This window comes from Lithobates pipiens, unplaced genomic scaffold (genome assembly GCF_037356315.1).
Source record: "Lithobates pipiens isolate NorthernLeopardFrog02 unplaced genomic scaffold, aLitPip1_a1.2 Scaffold_19, whole genome shotgun sequence".
NCBI classification, from domain to species: Eukaryota; Metazoa; Chordata; class Amphibia; order Anura; family Ranidae; genus Lithobates; species Lithobates pipiens.
In genome coordinates, this window is record NW_027507764.1 from 461,502,970 (window position 1) to 461,523,502 (window position 20,533).

At 42.7% G+C, this 20,533-nt stretch overlaps 1 protein-coding gene across 3 annotated transcripts in view; it reads right to left on the reverse strand.

Annotated features, from left to right (window-relative positions):
• Positions 1–20,533, reverse strand: part of PDE7A (phosphodiesterase 7A) — a 183,134-nt gene that overhangs the window by 11,413 nt on the left and 151,188 nt on the right. For all 3 annotated transcript variants that reach the window (XM_077492795.1, XM_077492796.1, XM_077492797.1), the window contains 5 exons: positions 17,235–17,335; positions 16,966–17,097; positions 8,933–9,024; positions 7,652–7,796; positions 4,149–4,245 (listed from right to left, as the gene is read on the reverse strand). In XM_077492795.1, the coding sequence (XP_077348921.1) occupies positions 4,149–4,245; positions 7,652–7,796; positions 8,933–9,024; positions 16,966–17,097; positions 17,235–17,335 (567 nt within the window). The remainder of the gene's footprint in view (positions 1–4,148; positions 4,246–7,651; positions 7,797–8,932; positions 9,025–16,965; positions 17,098–17,234; positions 17,336–20,533) is intronic.

Below are 20,533 nucleotides of genomic sequence, written 5' to 3' on the forward strand. Positions count from 1 at the left end.
ACCCGAGTACCTGTCACGGCCCATCAGGGTACCCGAGTACCTGTCACGGCCCATCAGGGTACCCGAGTACCTGTCACGGCCCATCAGGGTACCCGAGTACCTGTCACGGCCCATCAGGGTACCCGAGTACCTGTCACGGCCCATCAGGGTACCCGAGTACCTGTCACGGCCCATCAGGGTACCCGAGTACCTGTCACGGCCCATCAGGGTACCCGAGTACCTGTCACAGTCCATCTGTGTACCCGAGTACCTGTCACAGTCCATCTGAGTACCCGAGTACCTGTCACAGTCCATATGAGTACCTGTCACCGCCCTTCAGAGTACCCAAATATCAGTCACCAAACCATCAGAGTACCTGTCACCAGGCCATCAGAGTACCCGAGTACCTGTCACCAGGCCATCAGAGTACCCGAGTACCTGTCACCAGGCCATCAGAGTACCCGAGTACCTGTCACCAGGCCATCAGAGTACCCGAGTACCTGTCACCAGGCCATCAGAGTACCCGAGTACCTGTCACCAGGCCATCAGAGTACCCGAGTACCTGTCACCAGGCCATCAGAGTACCCGAGTACCTGTCACCAGGCCATCAGAGTACCCGAGTACCTGTCACCAGGCCATCAGAGTACCCGAGTACCTGTCACCAGGCCATCAGAGTACCCGAGTACCTATCTCCAGCCCATGTCTCATAGAATATACGTTGGGGTGTTTGCTTTCCAAAATGGGGTCATTTTGTGGGTAATTTCACGGTCCTGGTGGTCCAGGACCTTCAAAAGTGTGATGGGTAGGAATGAAATGAGATGTGTCATTTATGCTCCTAGAACGCCTGAACGTACTACTTCAATGTTCGGCCTCTCTATGTGGCCAGGCTGTGTAAAAGTCCTACACATGTGGTATCGCCATACTCGGGAGGAGTAGCAGAATGTATTTTGGGGTGTAATTTTTGCTATATACATGCTATGTGTTAGAAATATCTTATAAATTGACAATTTTGTGTAAAAAAAAATGCGTTTTAATTTTTTTCCACATATTCCAAAAACTTCTGGAAAAAAATGAACCGTTCAAAAGACTCATTATGCCTCACAGATTATACGTTGGGGTGTTTGCTTTCCAAAATGGGGTAATTTTATGGGAAATTCCATTGTCCTGGTACTCCAGGGCCTTCAAAAGTGTAATAGGTGGTTGAGAAATGAGATGCGTAATTTTTGCTCGTAGAACGTCTGAAGATACTACATCAATGTTAGTGCTCTGTATGTGGCCAGGCTGTGTAAAAGTCCTACACATGTGGTATCGCCGTACTCAGGAAGAGTAGCAGAATGTATTTTGGGGTGTAATTTGTTGTATGCATATGCTGTGTGTGAGAAATAACCTGATAATATGACAATTTAGTAAAAAAATAAATAAAAAAAAAAAATCTTCATTTTGCAAAGAATTGTGGGAAAAAATTACAACTTAAAAAAACTCACCATGCTACTTACTTAATACCTTGGGATGTCTACTTTGTAAAAAGGGGTCATTTGGGGGGTATTTGTACTTTCCTGACTTGTTAGTGTCAAGAAATGAGGTACACCTGATGTACTGAAGGCCTGATCAGAAGTGATCAATTTTCAGTGATTGGCACCATAGTTTGTAGACTCTATAACTTTCACAAAGACCAAATAATATATACTAATGTGGGTTATTTTTACCAAAGATATGTAGCAGTATAAATTTTGGCCAAAATTTATGAAGAAAAATTACTAATTAGCAAAAATTTATGACAGAAACGAAGAAAAAGGCATTTTTTCACAAAATTTACATTTTATTTTATTTATAGCACAAAAAATAAAAAACCCACTAGTGATTAAATACCACTAAAAGAAAGCTCTATTTGTGTGGAAAAAAGGACGCAAGTTTCATATGGATACAGTGTAGGATGACTGAGTAATTGTCATTCAAACTGTGAGAGCGCTGAAAGCTGAAAATTGGTCTGGTCAGGAAGGGGGTGTAACTGCACTGTATTGAGGTGGTTACGCTTAAACTACGTAGAGGGTTCTTTATTGTAAGAGTGGCAGTGGAGCAGTCGCTCTCTCGCTCTGTGAGGGCAATGTGGAGCAGATGGTGAGCGGATTCAGTGGTTCAATGGGCCACTTGACTGCACTTGCCCGCTAGCCCTCCCCTGCCAGCAATTAAAGTCGGAATTTCTTTGCACCACACTGCAAGGACAGCTGTCAAGTGCTGTCGAATGCATCATTAAATGCACCGATGTTGCTTTTTGATGCAGTTTTTGAGTCACATGACCTAAATAAAAAAAAATAAAAAATAAAAACTCCATAAGCACCAGTAAAATCGTGGTAAAACTGGTGCAAAAAAATCACTGAGCATTTGCAGTAAAATCACAGTGAATTTGCGGTAAAATCGCATGCATTTTCGATGTCATTCTCAGCACATTTTTCTCCTATGGGCATTCTGACGATAATTTTTGGCCAAAATTTTGGTGCATCTCTAGGAGACAAGTTTGCTGCTCTAAATCTACTATACAACACAATAGTGTGCATACGTGTATATGTGCAAATGCATAAAGTAACCAATATTATTGGCAAAAACAATTCATATGTACGTGAATAGTCAAAAACGATCACAATGTCTCAAACAAAGCTGTAAAGTGCAATAAACTGATATTTAACTGTAAATAATTAGGTTACACTTGCTTATATCAGGTATCTCACAATCAATCACTGCTGAAACCAAAAGTGATGACAAACTATTGTGTTTCAAATCAAAAAGTGAAGTGCACAGATAAGGAGATCTTCAGTTAAAATCAACTGACACTCAATTGTAGTAAATATCTAACAGTCCATCAATTATTATTTCCAAAAGGAAAAGGAAAAGTATGGATGTGGATAGCTGTTGAGCTTTTTTTTCAGTCAACATTTTGGTTAAAGACAAAAAAAAAAAAAAATATATAAAAAAAAAAAAAAAAAGAAAACAACAACAACACACACACACACACACACACACACACTTGCTAGTATAACGGATTTTCAATGTCATTTACATATTAGTAGGATATGAATTACATACAGGAGAAATAAAAACAGAGAAGCGCTTCCAATAGTGGAAAACTGTACCAATGATTGCAAAACAAAGGGGGTAAAATCACTCACGTTTGAAGTAAAAACGGGTACAATAAACTTTGGATCCCGATTGGAAAGTTAAGAAAGGCCAGCCAAATGTGTGTGGTGACATTAGTCCTAACACTGCTTGAGGAGTTTCATTATACAAAATGTCACCATGGGCATGGTGCTCAATGTGTGTCAATGTACTTAATGATGTCATGTATGACAAAACATGTCGGGTAGCGCTAATACGTGATTAAAGTGGTTGTATACCCAAATTTTTAACTTTTACCTACAGGAAAGCCTATAATAAGGCTTACCTGTAGGTAAAAAAATATCTCCTAAACCTGTACGGTTTAGGAGATATTCCCCTCGGTATGCACCGCTGACTGCAGCGGCGCATGCGCACAAGGGGATTCTCGGCCTGAAAATCCGGCAGTGGCCGGCCGGAATGAAATCTCCCGCGCGCATGCGCGGGAGTGACGATATTGCGGCTCCGGCCACTCACAGCGCCAGAGCCGCGATACCCGGAAGAAACGCCGAGGGAGCATGTCAGCTCCCTTGGCGTGGATCGGGCCAGATGTCGGGGCCTCATTCTAAGGTAAGTATTTCATAATGAGCTAGTATGCGGTGCATACTAGCTCATTATGCATTTTGCTTTGCAGGTTTAAAAAAAATAAATAAAAAATTGCGGGTTTACTATCGCTTTAACTGTGAGATACTCAGTAGAAGTGTGACCTGATTCTTTACATGTCAGTTCACTGCACTTTAGAACTAAGTTTAAGACACAGGGTGATCACTTGTCTATTCACATACATATGACTTGTTTTCGCCAATACTATTTATTGGTAACTTTATGCATTTGCATATTGACATGCATGAATGCTATTGATTTTATGTAGTGGGTTTAACGCAATACATGTGTCTCATATTAATTTTGTGTGCTGGCAGAGTGTTTATACACTTGTTTATGCCTTTTCCTTGGATTTTAAAGGATTTATGTAAATTTGTTACATACACAGCAGCACATTGGTTGTCACATGCTTTATTTACCTTGGTAGAAGAATTCTTCAGTCACTTTCTCACTCCACTGCTTGCTCAGTTCCCAGGTCCGGCAAGGGTTACAGATGTCTGCACACTTCAAAGCCATCTGTGAAGTCAGGACACAAAGCCGACAACATGCAGCCATTACACGATTCAGCATTTTAATATCAAAGATGAATTTTGACCTACTTGTAAACTTCATATCTTGGAGTACAGTACAGTCACAGGCTAAGGATTCATAGACCCCGAATTACAAGGTCATACCTTCAGATGACTGAACACTGGCAAAGCTTATGAAGACACATCACTGGGTGCCCCGACTATAACCTTACATTTTTCTGAGTTCTCAGTTTTGTAGCATGCTCGCAATGCAGAGTAACCAATGAATAGAAGGGAGGGTGGCCTGTGTCCTGTACTGTACAATACAGAATTTACAGTACAGAACACAGGCGGAGACAGAGAACCTGGGACATGCCAACAGGTCCAACATAAAAAAGGGTCAACAAACCCAACTTCAGATTGTTCAGAGTGAAACTTGTACGCAAAAGATACATCTGTAGAACATTGGGCGTTCACCTGGTGGCAGCCAAGTGGAGTGAACACAAAAGCACAGGGAGTGTTTTTTCCTAGAGAATGTAAGCTCATGCAACTGGTCTTTTCCATCGAGCAATGCTGGACTTGGAAGCCGGGGGATAAGACAAATCAGCAGTCCATCTTACTGATAGAAGCTGTTGCTGATAGACTGATGGCTCTGACCATGTCTAGGCAAAGTACAATTTCCTTTGGGTGCTTTGGGGCAGGGACTAACACAGGTCCAATGGCAGGACTGGGCATGACTGTGAGCACCGCAGACATACACAAAGCCGAGTACACTCAGCTAGTCTCGGCTCCGCTCACAGTCACATGGGCAGGACTGCAAGAGGAGCCGAGACTAGCCGAGTGTACTCGGCTTTGTGTATGTTGGCGGCGTTCACATTCAGAAGGGATCGGCATATAACACACACCCACGATTTTCCCCTGATTTTAAGGGGGAAAAAGGTGCGTGTTATACGCCGATAAATACGGTATCTCTGTAGCACTTGGTGTGTGTTTACCACTACTGAACTGAAGTACAACTAGCTTTCATTTTGTGTGAATTGGATTTTCTAACTTAAAGCAGTATTAAACCCGAAGGAAACCTTTATTATTGCAGCTTACAGATTCTTAGAGGTGATGGCCACATTTGTTTCTTTTTTAGGCTTTTTCTTCTATTTCCTCTTGTGATCCAGCCAGCAAGTCTGCTGTTTTCAAAAGCACACTCTCCAGCATAATGTAACCGCTTATATGAATGAAAAAACACACTTAACACTGGCAGGGGTGATTAAAATGATCAGCTTTTATTTATTCATGCAAAACCTTTACCCCAAAAGGAAAGGGATGGTTTGCTCTAACCGATTATAAAAAATGTGAGCTGGGATTTGGCTTCAGTTTATTAGTGTATCCAAATACCCCAATTCATTTAACGCTACCAATACAAACTACCCCCCCCCCCCCCCCCTTCCCGAATGCTGCTGTCTACTGTGTTCATTCAGAGTTGTTTTTCACTAATACAGGTGTGTTTTACTGACCAGATTACCAGGAACCAGGTGAAAACAGGGGGGAAAAAAATCCAAAGAAAAGAAAACTTATGCATCCACCACATCTAATGTTTGGTAAGCTGCAATATAAGTCATTTTTTTTTTTTTTTAATTAACCACTTCCATACCGCAAAATGTCATAAGACATCCTGCGCATTCAGTGGTGATCTGAATGATGCCTGCAGCTTTTCAGCCGACGATTTCCTTCACCGACTCTGAGGCCCAGGCGCAGCGTTATGACGTCACATCCGGGCTGGCGGAAGTAAACAATGCCGGGGACTTGGTTCGAAAGCCCAAGATTTTATTTTATATCCCAGGCTTTCCAGCATGAAAAGGAGGACCTGTCACACACTATTCCAATTACAAGGGATGTTTACATTACTCAAACACATATTTTAAAGGGAAAGTAAAAAAAAAAAACAAAAAAAAAAACGCCTTGCCGCATGCAGAAGTGGACGCATATGTAAACCACGTTCAAATCACATGTGAGGTATCACCGCGAACGTTAAAGCGAGAGCAATAATATTTTAGCCCAAGATCTCCTCTAAACTGGTAGCCTGTAAAAAAAAAAATTAAAGCGTCGCCTATGGAGACTTAACCACAAGTCCCAGACCATTTTGCTGGCCAAAGACCAGACCACTTTTGCGATTCTGCACTGCGTCGATTTAATTGACAATTGCGGAGTTGTGCGACGTGGCTCCCAAACAAAATTGACGTCTTTTTTTCCCTCACAAAGAGCTTTCTTTTGGTGGTATTTGATCACCCCTGCGGTTTTTATTTTTTTTGCGCTATTTCCAAAAAAAAAAAAAAAAAAAAAAAAAATCAAAAAAAAACGCTTTTACTTTTTGCTATAATATCCCCCAAAAATGTATTTAAAAAAAAAAGGTTTTTTTTCCTCAGTTTAGGCCGATACGTATTCTTCTACATATTTTTGGTTAAAATCACAATAAGCGATTGGTTTGCACAAAAGTTATAGTGTTTACAAAATAGGGTATAGTTTTATGGCATTTTTATTAAATTTTTCTTTTTTTTTTTTACTAGTAATGGTGGCGATCAGCGATTTTTATTGGGACTGCGACATTGACACATTTTTGGGACCATTGTCATTTATACAACAATCAGTGCTATACAAATGCACCAATTACTGTGTAAATGACACTGGCAGTGAAGGGGTTAACCACTAGATGGCAGTGTGGGGGTTAAGCATGTCCTAGGGGTGCGTTTGCTAACTGAGGGGCGTGCCTGTGTTTTACACATCACTGATCTCTGCTCCAATCACAGGGAAAAGAAATCAGCGTCACTGTTGCTAGGCAGAAAAGGGAGATGCTTGTTTACGTTAGCATCTCCCCGTTCTTCCTCCCTGTGAGAGGATTGCAGGTATCCCCGCAGCAATCGAGTCCGGAGGTCCCGACGACACGCAATGGTGCGGCGGCAAATTTAAAGGGACGTACCTGTATGCCCATTTGCCTATACGTGCCATTCTGCCAACGTACATCAGAGTGCGCCAGTCGGGAAGTGGAGAATATATATATATATATATATATATATATATATATATATATATATATATATATATATATATATATATATATATATATATATAATGTTTGGGAGTTCTGAGTAATTTTCTAGCAAAAAAAGGTATGATTTTTACATGTACGAGGAGTGCTGGAATTCAGGCGGTATGGAAGTGGTTAAAATAATAGCAGTTATGATCTGTCGGCAATAGCAAAACAAACCAATGCCAGCTTTGAGTACAATAATGACAATATTTTATCTGTAAATACTGACCTAGGGTGTCCCTGGGAACTTGAAAATGAAAACAAAAATATGCGCTTTTTTAAACAATGCCATAAATGTGACTTTAAGGTGTACATGCTGTACAAAACTAAATACCTGCAGGATGAAATGGCGATGGCCAGCATTGTCCAGGCATAAGTCACCTTTGTCTAGATGGGTTCTGAACTGGGACAGGTATTCATTTTGCCGACTAATGTCTGTAGCAAGAATGATGGAGCCCAACTGGCTTTCCATTTGTTGTCTGAAAAACAAATGAAACATTGAAACCTTTTGTACCAAATATATATATATATCTCATTCATCAAGTTCAAGACACAGCTCATATAACTACATTAAACAGGGTGGTGATGTCAATGAAAAACAGTTGTTTATGTTCATTTCCAGACTATAAACACAAACCCTGGAATTAATGAAAAGCGTATACACTTTTTGAATTGTCCAACCTTCTGACAGATTCAAGTATAGGATGGAAACAAGTACATTAATCTGTTACATGGTCGCCAGCACAGAGGCTAGAGTGTCCATCTTGGATACCCTGATCTACGTGCAGTTTAGTAATACTGAGCTCCCTGCCCATCCACTCCTCTTGTCACTTAGACAGGCGTGATGCCCAGTATGTTTTGCTGTTGGGTGGACAGAGTACGATGGGAATTCTGAGAGCCTAATTTCCCTTCAGGGTCGCCTTCTTTGTAATTGAGAACTAGCGGATTCCTTAGCCACTAGACAGCCCAGCGCCATCTGAACACAGTTTGTCTCTGTATGCCAACAGAATTACTCCTTATTGCCTCAAGTTTCCTCATCTACAAACCGGCAGCATTTCTTGAATTTTTCACAGCCATAGCAAAGGATTGTGGAGGTAGCAACGGTACAGCCAAAAAGTGTCGCAAATACTTTATTTGTATGGCCAATCAAATCACTTTTCCTCCAGTCTTTAAGTAAAATTTCCACCTAGAGACAAGATGATGCCCACTATAACTTTTTCTGTATCCCTCAGTTTCAGTTTGTCACTGGTGCCCAATTTTCCCTGCCTTCACAGCTAAACCAAGGTAATGGATTATTTCCCTGCCTAGAGAGAATGCCAAGGGCCAGGTAAAGGCATGCTCATAAGAGCAGGGTAATGGCAGATGGTGGAGCTTGATCCCACTTTTCTTACAGAGCTGCTTTTGGTATTGTAAAGCAATCCATATAAAACAGTCAGGTAATAGTGCAGCGGGAAAAATAAAAACTTTCAGCAATGATCAGACATTAGACACAGATATATGCAGCTTGTGTTGGTAATATTTTTGATAAGTAAACGGATGCTCGGAATATCATAGAATAATGTGAGGGACATAAACATTTCATATGAACTAACTAGAAAGCAGAATAGCAACATACCTTTCTTCCAAACACATGTGTGAAAACAAACCAGATTCTCGTAGCAAGCCCACTGCTGACCTCCAGTGATGGCTTTCTAATACTGAGGTATTCTAAAATGCAAACACACAGACAAGCATTAGAAGAAAAAAAAAAAAAAAACAAGCAGCAGACTCCCTACATTATATACTTATATTATTTATATAGTACAGGGCATTCTTGAGCAGAACACTGAAACTTCAGCAATGATATACACCAGATACCTATTAATCTGCTGCTAGCCAAACAATTCCTTATTATGAACTGTCCCCCTAAGCCAAGCAAAAAAAAAAAAAATAATAATTACCCTGCATTATATACCCAATAAATAGAAAGGGGACATTTGTCATGGGAATAAAGTGCGCTGAAGAACCTTTTAAGACCACATTCTCACTGCCAAACTATTCAGGCAAAGTGCCAATACTTCAGGGGAGGGGAGGGGCCTGACATTTGAACCTCTGTGTCTGCACTTCATAACCATCAGCAGTTATTTAGCGATAAGAAGTGATGGATATAAAAGTGAAAGATCAGATAAATTGTGTATGCTAGCTTTGGAAAACAATGGTGATCGACGTTCTTAATATAGAAAGCCTCAAGTGAGGCCCCTGATAGAACGAAGGTGGCCGCAAAAAACAAACAAACAAACAAAAATAAATAAATAAAAAACAGCATATGTAATGCTACAGAAAACTGTCAGACTGCACACATACAACAGGAGATAGTCAAAGACTGCTACATGAGTACTGTGAACATACTGCAGGTAACAGATTAGAAACATTACATGTGGCTGCTAAGTGGTCATGGCTACTACAGGGCAAATAGGGAAACAGACTGTCTCTGCCGAAGCGCCGAGAGGTGTACAGAAATTGCCTCCCAGGCTGCAGGTTGGTCACCATGGTGTTAGAGGCAGCAGAGAAAGTGGTTGTAACCCTCAAACATGAAATATGAACAAACCACATCCCTTTATATAGTGTGTATTTGTCTCTGTCCAGAGCACCAAATGTCATGTCTGTCTGCAGCTTCATTCCTCTGCCATCAGCACGAGTCATCAGCAAGAGAAAAAAAAGATGGGAGGGATCTCCAGCTCATTAACAGCCTCAGCTCTGTACCTGTGTGATCAGCTGTCAGTTCTCCTCTTCCAGTTCTGTAGTGTAATTTCAGGTCTCTGCCTCCTTTTTCTGACAGCTCAGACAAGCTTTACAAATTCTGTACTTTGAACAGATGTAGAGAAGATTGCAGATAAACGTATGTAGGAGGATTTGTTTAACCACTTCAGCTCCGGACCAATAAACACCTTAAGGACCAGAGGTCTTTTTGCAATTTCGCACTGCGCTGCTTTAACTGGTAATTGCGCGGTCATGCAATATTGCACCCAAACGAAATTTGCGTCCTTTTCTTCCCACAAATAGAGCTTTCTTTTAATGGTATTTGATTGCCTCTGCGATTTTTTTTTTTTGCAATATAAATGGAAAAAGAGCGAAAATTTTGAAAAAAAAAGATATTTTCTTCTTTTTGTTATAAGAAAAATCGAATAAACTAAATTTTAGTCATACATTGAGGGCAAAATTTATTCAGCCACATGTCTTTAGTAAAAAAAATGTCAATAAGCGTATATTTTTTGGTTTGCGCAAAAGTTATAGCGTCTACAAACTAGAGTACATTTTCTGGAATTTACACAGCTTTTAATTTATGACTGCCGATCTCATTTCTTGAGGTGCTAAAATGGCAGGGCAGTACAAATCCCCCCCAAATGACCCCATTTTGGAAAGTAGACACCCCAAGGAAATTGCTGATGGGTATGTTGAGCCCATTGAATATTTATTTTTTTTGTCCTAAGGGATTGAATAATGACAAAAAAAAAAAAAAAAAAAAAAAAAAATTTTTTTACAAAAAGTTGTCACTAAATGATATATTGCTCACACATGCCATGGTTATATGTGGAATTGCACCCCAAAATATATTCCGCTACTTCTCCCGAGTATGGGGATACCACATGTGTGGGACTTTTTGGGAGTCTAGTCGTGCACGGCACCCTGAAAACCAATCACCACCTTCAGGATTTCTAAGGGTGCAAATTTTTGATTTAACTCTTCACTACCTATCACAGTTTCGAAGGCCATAAAATGCCAAAATAGCACAAAACCCCCCCAAATGACCCCATTTTGGAAAGTAGACACCTCAAGCTATTTACTGAGAGGCATGTTGAGTCCATGGAATATTTTATATTTTGCCAAAAGTTGCGGGAATATTACAAACTTTTTTTTTTTTTTGCACAAAGTTGTCACTAAATGATATATTGCTCACACATGCTATGGGCAGAAGTCAAATTACACCCCAAAATAAATTCTGCTGCTTCTCCCGAGTACGGGGATACCACATGTGGGGGACTTTTTGGGAGCCTAGCCACGTACGGGACCCCGAAAACCAAGCACTGCCTTCCGGATTTGAATATAAAATGCTACCAAAAAACCTGTTAGCGATGGCAGGGATCAGGCCTGACTCTGCGATCGCTGCAGTTATGTGTTTAGTGTTTTGTAAGTGACAGTGATCGATCGATACTGCACTGGGGTGGGCTGGGCAGAGGGGCAAAACGCAGGTGCTAGCAGGTATTTGGGCTGATCCCGCTAACAATGCGTTTTTTTGGAACCCTAAACTGCTGGGGACGCTAGTATAGATCTGATCAGATCAGATATTGATCTGTTCGGATTCTATACCACTACGGGAGGTGTATGCTTTGCGTGTGGCTGTTAGCGGTACTGGCACTAACCTAGCGCTGCCTGGGGCGACGCAGACCCTGACCCTAAAACCTAATTGATATCACCCGCCGGGTGATCAGGGGGTTAAACCTTTATTGGGTAATAAATGGTGGGTGCCCTGATGCTATAAAAAACAAACTAACCAGAGTCACCCGTAACACTTATACGGTGATCAGTGGTGAAAGGGTTAACTAGGGGCAATCAGGGGGTTCAAATTTTTATTAGGTAGTATATGGGGGTCCCTGGCGCTATATAAAAACCTGACGGGGAACCTAAATAACTAACTGGCTAACCAGCGTCACCAGTGACACTTATACTGTGATCGCTGGTGAAAGGGGGTGAAAGGGTTAACTAGCAGCAATCAGGGGGTTAAAACCATTATTGGGTAGTATATCGGGGTACCTAGCGCTATAAAAACCTGGCGGTGAACCTAAAAAAATAACTAGCTACCTAGCGACACTAGCGACACTGATGCAGCGTTCAGAAAAATTATCGCTTAGTGACACTGGCAAAAGGGGGTGAAAGGGTTAACTAGCGGGAAATCAGGGGGTTAAAACCAATATTGGGTAGTATATCGGGGTACCTAGCGATATAAAAACCTGGCGGTGAACCTAAAAAAATAACTAGCTACCTAGCGACACATGCAGCGATCAGAAAAATGATCGCTTAGTGACACTGGCAAAAGGGGGTGAAAGGGTTAACTCTAGGGGCAATCAGGGGGTTAAATCTTTATTGGGGGGTGATAGGGGGCTACCCTGGACCTAACACTAACTGTCCTGACAGTTTTTACTGTCACAACTGACACTGAATGCAGTGATCAGTAAAGAAATGATCAATGCAATCAGTGACACTGTGACTGGGGGGGGGAGGGGGTGCGGGGGGCGATCGGGGGGGGGGGGGGGGGGTTTGTGTGCTTGTGTGTACCTACATGTCAGTGTAGTGTTGGTGCACTTACTATTAGTCTTCTCCTCGTAGTCCGGTCAAAAAGACCGCCCCGAGGAGAATGACATCACTTCCTCCTTCCTGTGTAAACAATACACAGTGGGAGGAAGCTTCTCATTGGCCAGGAGCGATCCAGAGGGGGTGGCCGAAAACCAACGGCCATCCCCTCATCACGGAGCGCTCCTGGAGCGAACCGGACCGCCGTAACCAGCGGGAGGGGGTCCGATCGGACCCCCCACCCGCTGGAAGGCAATCACGTACATCTACGTGATTGTGCCTGCCTGTGCCATTGTGTTGACGTACATTGGCAATACGGCGGTCCTGAAGTGGTTAATCTCCGTGTATCCCCTGAGGCCAATCATTTGACTGGGCATATGTAAGGGTTTGCAACCACTTTAACCTTACTCAATTTTCAATTTTTAACATTTAAAAGTAAAACATTTTCGCTAATCACAGACACCCCAAGAGGTCTGTTAAAATAACTGCATTTTTTTTTGCCCTGACCTGACCTACTCCCTCCACAGATGCACACTTATTACCCTAGATCCAATAGCTGAGGCCTTTAGTGTGTCTACTTCCAGTACCGCAAGTCTCGCTGCACTGGCAGTGCCTGCGCATTACAGCCCTAAAGACCTTAAACTGAGCCCTTCTTCCTTTAGTCTATGGAACACAGGCCCCATAAAAGTCTATGCAGCTGTAATGCACAGGCATGACAAGGACATTGGGACTTGCTGCACTGAATGTAAACCAGCACCAGAGGCTGTGGCTGCAGATCAAAGCATGCATCTGTGGAGGGAGAGGGTGTGTTCGATTAGGGCAATGCAAAGGGGAAAAAGGAAAAATGCACTTTAATTTAATTTTAGTACTCAAAAAAAGTTACTCTACCTGTCTTCAATTTAGTGTCTAATGCTGAAGCCCATCTTCTGATTTCACGGCTAAGCCCCGCCAACTGCCATTTCAGCTCATTGTAAAGACACCCTTACTTGGCAAGAGATGGCAGGTTTTAGAGATCCAGTCCAGGTAAAAAAAACAAGCCTAACAGAAGTTAAAGTGGAACTAAACCCATCAATCTAACAGCAAGTCCCAAATTTTCCACTTGCCTACTCACATTCTGGCATGAGGGAGTGGGGGGGGGGGGGGGGGGGCTGCAAGGTTGACAAGTAGCCATTCCCCCAGCGATCGCCCCAGGGGAAAAGGAGAGCCGTGGGATCACAGAGCATGGATAGCACGCCGGAACTGCTTACATTACAATTACCCTCACTCTTCTGGCCATCATACACAGCCACGCCTCCTCCTGACCCACGTCTGATGGACAGAATACGGGTCCAATGCTGGGATGTGTTCTGTCCATCACAGGCGCAGGGTTAGGAGGAGGCGGGGCTGTGTATAACGGAGAGCACAGTGGGGGCAATTGTAATGTAAGCTGTTCCAGCTCTGTGATCCCACGGCTCAACTCTTCCTCCAGGCATGATCCAGCCAACCCCCTCTTCTGTCCAGGCGAGGCTGCAAAAGTGTGCATTTATTAATTTTTTAGGCTGTATTCACACCTGGGCATTTTGCGATTGCAGTAACACCGCTGCGATCACAAAATGCACTACAATCACAGAACACAGGTTCAGGTGTCATTTTCAATGGCAGCCAAAATGCATCACAGGGGCTTCTTTTGAGAGACAAGCTTCACACGATGCAAATTGCCACGCGACATTTGCGCAAAACCACACTACATTTTAGGTGCCATTGAAAATTGAACCTGCATTTTGCTATTGTAGTGCGTTGAGATCACGGGCATCTGGCATGATCCCAAATTGCCCAGGTGTGAATTGAGCCTTACACGGGACCCTGTAAAGCATTGCACCCGTCCAGTGTGCAGGACTCCTTCCTTGCAAAGCAGGCTGGCATCCTTAATGAGCATCCTCAAAAATAGACAAAAGAAAAGATTTCCCAGATTCCAGAGCCAACAAGCCAGGGAAAACCTGATCTTCTGTGTCAAAGCAGTCTATCCGGAGAACGGATTGATTTATCCAATGACAACAGACTGTTGAATTGTAGAGGTCTGGAGGGAAATTGGACAAATATAATTGCCTCAAAGAAGGCTACAGTCAAGCCCAAAACTTTCATGCAAAAGTGTAAAGTCAGACGATTCCTGGACTGGAGAGCTCAAATCTATCAGCAAGTCTGAAGTTTGTTCTGTGGAAGTAACACCCTGGCCTAATTAGACCTAGCTACTCAAAAGTATGAGGGGGGATTTACTAAAACTGGAGAACTCAAAATCTCTGCAGCTGTTTGTAGTAGCCAATCAGCTTTTAAATTCAGCTTGTTTAATTAAGCTTTGAAAATAAAACCTGGAAGCTGATGGATTTCTATGTAGAGCTGCACCAAATATTGCACTCTCAAGTTTTAGTAAATCTCCCCAATGAGTCAGTTCCAATGACTATTCCTGAAGGTTCAGGATCCCCCAAGAGCTGTAATGACTGCACAATCAAAGCCACTTTGTCAGACAGAGGCAGCAAGCGAATGTTGCCTCAACAAGAACAGGACACTACCCCTCAGTTGCCCATTTAAGCAAATGATATACATGATGGTTACACCCGTGTCTGAACGTTTATCTGGTCCGACTTGCCATCCGTTTGCCATCATTGGCGGAAAAGGCCCCGTCTGGGCATTAGACACAAGTGATTCAGCTTGTGCAAGCTGGTAAGCACGCAATTCATGTGGTGTTGGATAAACACTTTGTGCGTCAGTGTGATTTATTATCACCAGGACTTCCTACATGCACTTTGTCTGCACGGGTGGTGCAATGTTTCTTTATGGTGGAAGGACCATCTTTCCAAGCCTACATTCGTTTTTGTGGACTACCAATATCACTTTATTTAGATTCACTCCGATATGAATTTATCACTTTAAGTGTTATGAATTTATCAGTTCATATATTGGTATTCTTTTAGTTGTGCGAGCACAGCTTTATTCATAATTTTTTCTGTGTATATCTCACAGCAGAGTTGCTGCCTTTTAGGAATTCGTAGATCACAGCGCAGTTTTCTTTCTTTTGAATATATACACATAATGGAATTATCCAATTAACTTGACACGATCTTGGGTTATAATGTTGTATGCATCGTAGTTTAAGGACATAAGATACTTGTCCACAGGAATATTCAAATTGTGAACAGAGTTTAATGTTTTGTAATTTACGATATACCTACAATAAAAGTTTGTTAAAACTTTTTTTTTTTTTTTTTTTTTATTGTTTAAAAAGTATGAGTTGAACTATATTTTTGCCTTAGTTGTGGCACCTTAGAAGTCTCAAATACACTTGTTTTATCAGCATAAAGTCTGGCTGTGGAACCTTTCGATTACCCATCTATAATGCATTACATACATGTGCCCTCCCAGCTGAATGATTGGGAGTTAGCAGTGCTAAATCTGTGCCCACTACACCACTGACAACTGATTTTTTGAGAAACAAGGGATGTGTGTAACTTAATTTTCTTCCTGGATGGGGACACTGTAAACAGCTAATTTTTTTCCAAAGCAAGTTGTTTTTTGTAAATAACCTTTAAGCCTTCATTGGTCTAAAATTGCATTTAGCACTAAAAACATTACATATCCAATTGAATGCAAATGAGATGCATACACATAATTGTGAGCATCAACAGTCCATTAACATAATTTTTTCCAATTTTCCTATCAAATGTTCAGCAAACCTTCAATAAAATGGAGCAACAATAAAAAAAAAAAAAAAAAAAGAAAAAAAAAGAAGGATATACTGTAGGACTATGAAACACTGGAAGCATTCAGAGGTTTCACTGGACCCTAAAAAAAGAAAGCTTTCCCCCCCCCCATTTTATATTGAAAGTAAATCTCTGGGTAATGGCTTAAGGGTTAAAAGTTGCATACAAATAGCCAACAACACATGCAACCCTCAGGAAGGTGGAAATCATTCACACGGAACACTAGCACAGGGGGTCTTCTTAAAATCACCATACATTGTACCTTCTGAAAATTCTATTTCACTTATTCACAATGGCAAAGAACAGCATTGTAATTGTGACCAGTTATTTTATTTTTTTTAAATACTGTAATTTTATGCCATTGCACAATGACATATACTGTAAACATACACACTTTCTACAAGTACTGATCCTGCCACTTACAATCTACATTCTTCGGTACAGGCAATTATAGGATGGACATTATGAAAACAGGATTCAAGCACCTAAATTAGCTGCATTCCAAAATGTAAGTAAATAAATAACTGCATTAAATGAAGATTGTCCTTTTACCTGCATAAGGCAGGCACCCTTTAGGCTCACTTACCTTATATAAAGTTGCCAAGTAGTGGTTTGTTTTTATTAAAAAAGACTGATTTACACCAGGATGATCCAGATCGTGTGTTGCAGCTGCAATTAAACCCAACAGGACATCCCATGGAGTGAGAGACTTGGCAAGCTGGAAGAGACCATAGGACAGGTATTTTTTCTATCCAAACAGAGCAAAAATGGCAAGACTAGCAAAACAGTTTATGGGATTTAAAGAACTCTAGAGAGCTGTATTTTCATCTTTACCTCAAGAAGAGAGATTTTTACCTTGGGTTCTTTTAAATAACAGTACATGGCCTGAGTCACATCAGCAGCGTGCACTGCATTGTGGTATGGGTTCTGACTGTGGTAGTCTTCTTGAACCATAACTGTAAAACAAAAAAAAAAAAAAAAACAGTCTTGGTAAAAGTTAACATCTTGCTAAAAATATTAAAAGGCTCTGTTTGAGAATACAGAATGTACAAAGGCAATGTCCAGCTACTACTTAAAGGGATTGTAAACCCTAGATGAACATACACCTGCTGGCTGCAATTACATGTGCTCCTTGCACGGATACATGCACTCTAATGCCGTGTACACACCCGGCGGACTTTGCAGCGGAGGTCCGCTGGACTTTCCGAACGAGCGGACCTGCCCACACATGACCGGACTTTTGAAATATACAGACTTGCCCACACACGGAGTAAAGTCAGTTCATTTTGAATGTGGCTCCAGGTAGATGGGACTAGCGTAGGGAGTCAATGTCGCCGCCTCCATCGACACCTCGCGAGCCCCGTCACCTGGTATGGATTTAAATGGGAACCCCTACGCCAAAAAACGGCATGGGGATCCCCCCAAAGTCCATAGCAGACCCTTATCCGAGCATGCAGCCTGGCCGGTCAGGAAAGGCGGTGGGATGAGCGAGCGCCCCCCCCCCCCCCCCCCAGGCCACGTGCCGTCAACATAGGGGGTGCTTTGGGGAAGGGGGGCCCCCACCCCAAAGCACCTTGTCCCCATGTTGATGAGAAGGGCCTCTTCCCAACAATCCTGGCTGTTGGTTGTCGGGTCTGGGGGCGGGGGCTTATTGGAATCTTTAATAGGGGGGCCCCCAGATTCCGGCCCTGTACCCTATGTGAATGAGTATGGGGTACGATGTACCCCTACCCATTCACCTGGGGAAAAAAAAAAAAGTAAAAAATAAAATAAAAAAAACAAACAAAAAAACAAACAAACAGGTTTTTAAAGTACTTTATTAGACAGCTCTGGGGGTCTTCTCGCCAGACTCCTCCGCTATCTTTTGCTAGCGGAGGAGCCTGGCTTTCTCCTTCGCCGCCATCCCGGCCTTCTTACAATTTCGGGGTTCTTGTCCCGCTCTTCGGTTCTTCTTGCCGGGTCTCTGCTTTCTTCTTCCAGCTCTTACTAGCCTTGGCCCGGTCTTGTCGCTGTCGCCGGCTTCTGCTTCCTCTTCCTATGTTGTCACGACGCTCTCTGGCCGTAATGGCAGGGACGCGTTGTGCGGAGACTTATATAGGGACAAGGGGCGGGGTCATCGGGACTGACATCATAAGGGGCGAGGCCACCATGTGACATCACCCATTGACCCTGCCCCTTGTTCCTATACAAGTCGCTGCACAACGCGTCCTTGCCATTACAGCCAGAGAGCGTCGTGTCAACATCGGAAGAAGGAAGAAGCAGAAGAAGAAAGCGGAGGCCCGGCAAGAAGAACCGAAGAGAGGGACAAGATCCCCGAAGTCGGAAGAAGACCCCCGGACGGTGGCAAAGGAGAAAGCCAGGCTCCTCCGCTAGTAAAAGAGCTAGCAAAAGAGCTGAAAATAGGGGAGGAGTCTGGTGAGAAGACCCCCGAAGATGGAAGACCCCTGGAGCTGTCTAATAAAGTACTTTAAAAACCTGTGTTGTGTTTTTTTTTTTTTATGTACACTTTTTTCCCCCCAGGTGAATGGGTAGAGGTATATCGTTCCCCATACTCAGATAGGGTAGGGGGATAGAAACTGGGGGCCCCCTGCTCTCGGATTCCAATAAGCTCCCCGCAGACCCCAACAACCTAAGGCCAGGGTTGTTGGGAAGAGGCCCTTGTCCTCATCAACATGGGGACAAGGTGCTTTCCCGCTCGCTCGTCCCCACCCCCTTTCCTGACTGGCCGGGCTGCGTGCTCAGATAAGGTCTGCTATGGACTTTGGGGGGATCCCCACTCCGTTTTTTTTCTGTGTAAGGGTTCCCCTTTAAATCCATACCAGGTGACGGGGCTCGCAAGGTGTCAATCTCACCGATGGTGGCGGCAACAGCGACTTCCTACGCTAGTCCCGTCTACCTGGAGCCACGTTCAAAATGAACGGACTTTACTCCGTGTGCGGGCAAGTCCGTTCATTTCAAAAGTCTTTGGGAACAAAAAGTCTGCCGGAGCCCACACGTGTGGATTTCCACCGGATTAATCCGATCAGGTGTATGCGGCATAACGAAAACTCAGGCAGAACAGGGCCTGCATTTTTGACAGCTTTGATCACTCAGTGTTGCGCAACACGCCAATGGTCATAGGACTATGAACTAAAGTGCACAGTGCATGCATCCCAGCCAGAAGCAAAAGATTGGTCCAAGGAGTGTACCATGTTGGTTGATGTAAAGAAACATTCTGAACAGAGTTAATACTGCTTTAAAGCATAGCGCCACCCAAAAGAGGAAGTTACGCTTTAAGGGCTCGTCCCCCACTCCTCTTGCACAATTGGCACTTGGGGGGGGGGGGGGGGCAGGGGGTTGGGAGCAGGTACCCCATTTTGACAGGTATCCACTTCCACTCAGAACAAAATTTATCCTCCCTCCCATCTGCAGTCTTCTGTTTTTTAAAAGTTAGCAACTACAGTTTTTTAGTTTTTGGAGCTGCCGATTTATTTTTCCCACAGGTTGCTGGAACTTCTCTTTAAAACCGGCACAGTTCAGTTCATGACTCTGAAAGTTGAGGATGATAGTGAAGGCTGTAAATTCCCTTTTTCTAGTCTCACAGCAGTACCTTTAGCAATTTCTTCCTCCAAGTAGATCCTCAAGCATCAAATCAGAAAATACTCTGAAGAGAGCCAGGTCCATCGCCTAGGCACACTATCAAAAAACCGAGGCAATGCTGGGAGTGGGAACTCCAGCGTTTGATATACTTTACATAGTTTGTTTGGGGCAGCTTGGCCCAAGCAAACTACAGTGGGGGAAAATAAGAATTTGATACCCTGCAGATTTTTTTAAAGTTTGCCCACATACAAAGAAATTAAGGGTCTATAATTTTTATTATATGTGTATTTTGAATGAGGGACAGAATATCAAAGAAAAATCCAGAAAAAACACATACAAGAAATGCTATAAATTAAGTTGCAGTTCAGTGAGTGAAATAAGCATTTCATCCCCAAGCAAAACATGACTTAATACTTGGTGGAGAAACCCTGCTTGGCAAGCACAGAGGTAAGACGTTTATTGTAGTTGCTGAACAGGTTTACACACATCTTTTGGGCTACTCTTTTACAGATCTTCTCTAAATCTTTGAGGTTTCTTGGCTGTTGCTTGGCAACTCAAAGTTTCAGCTCCCTCCA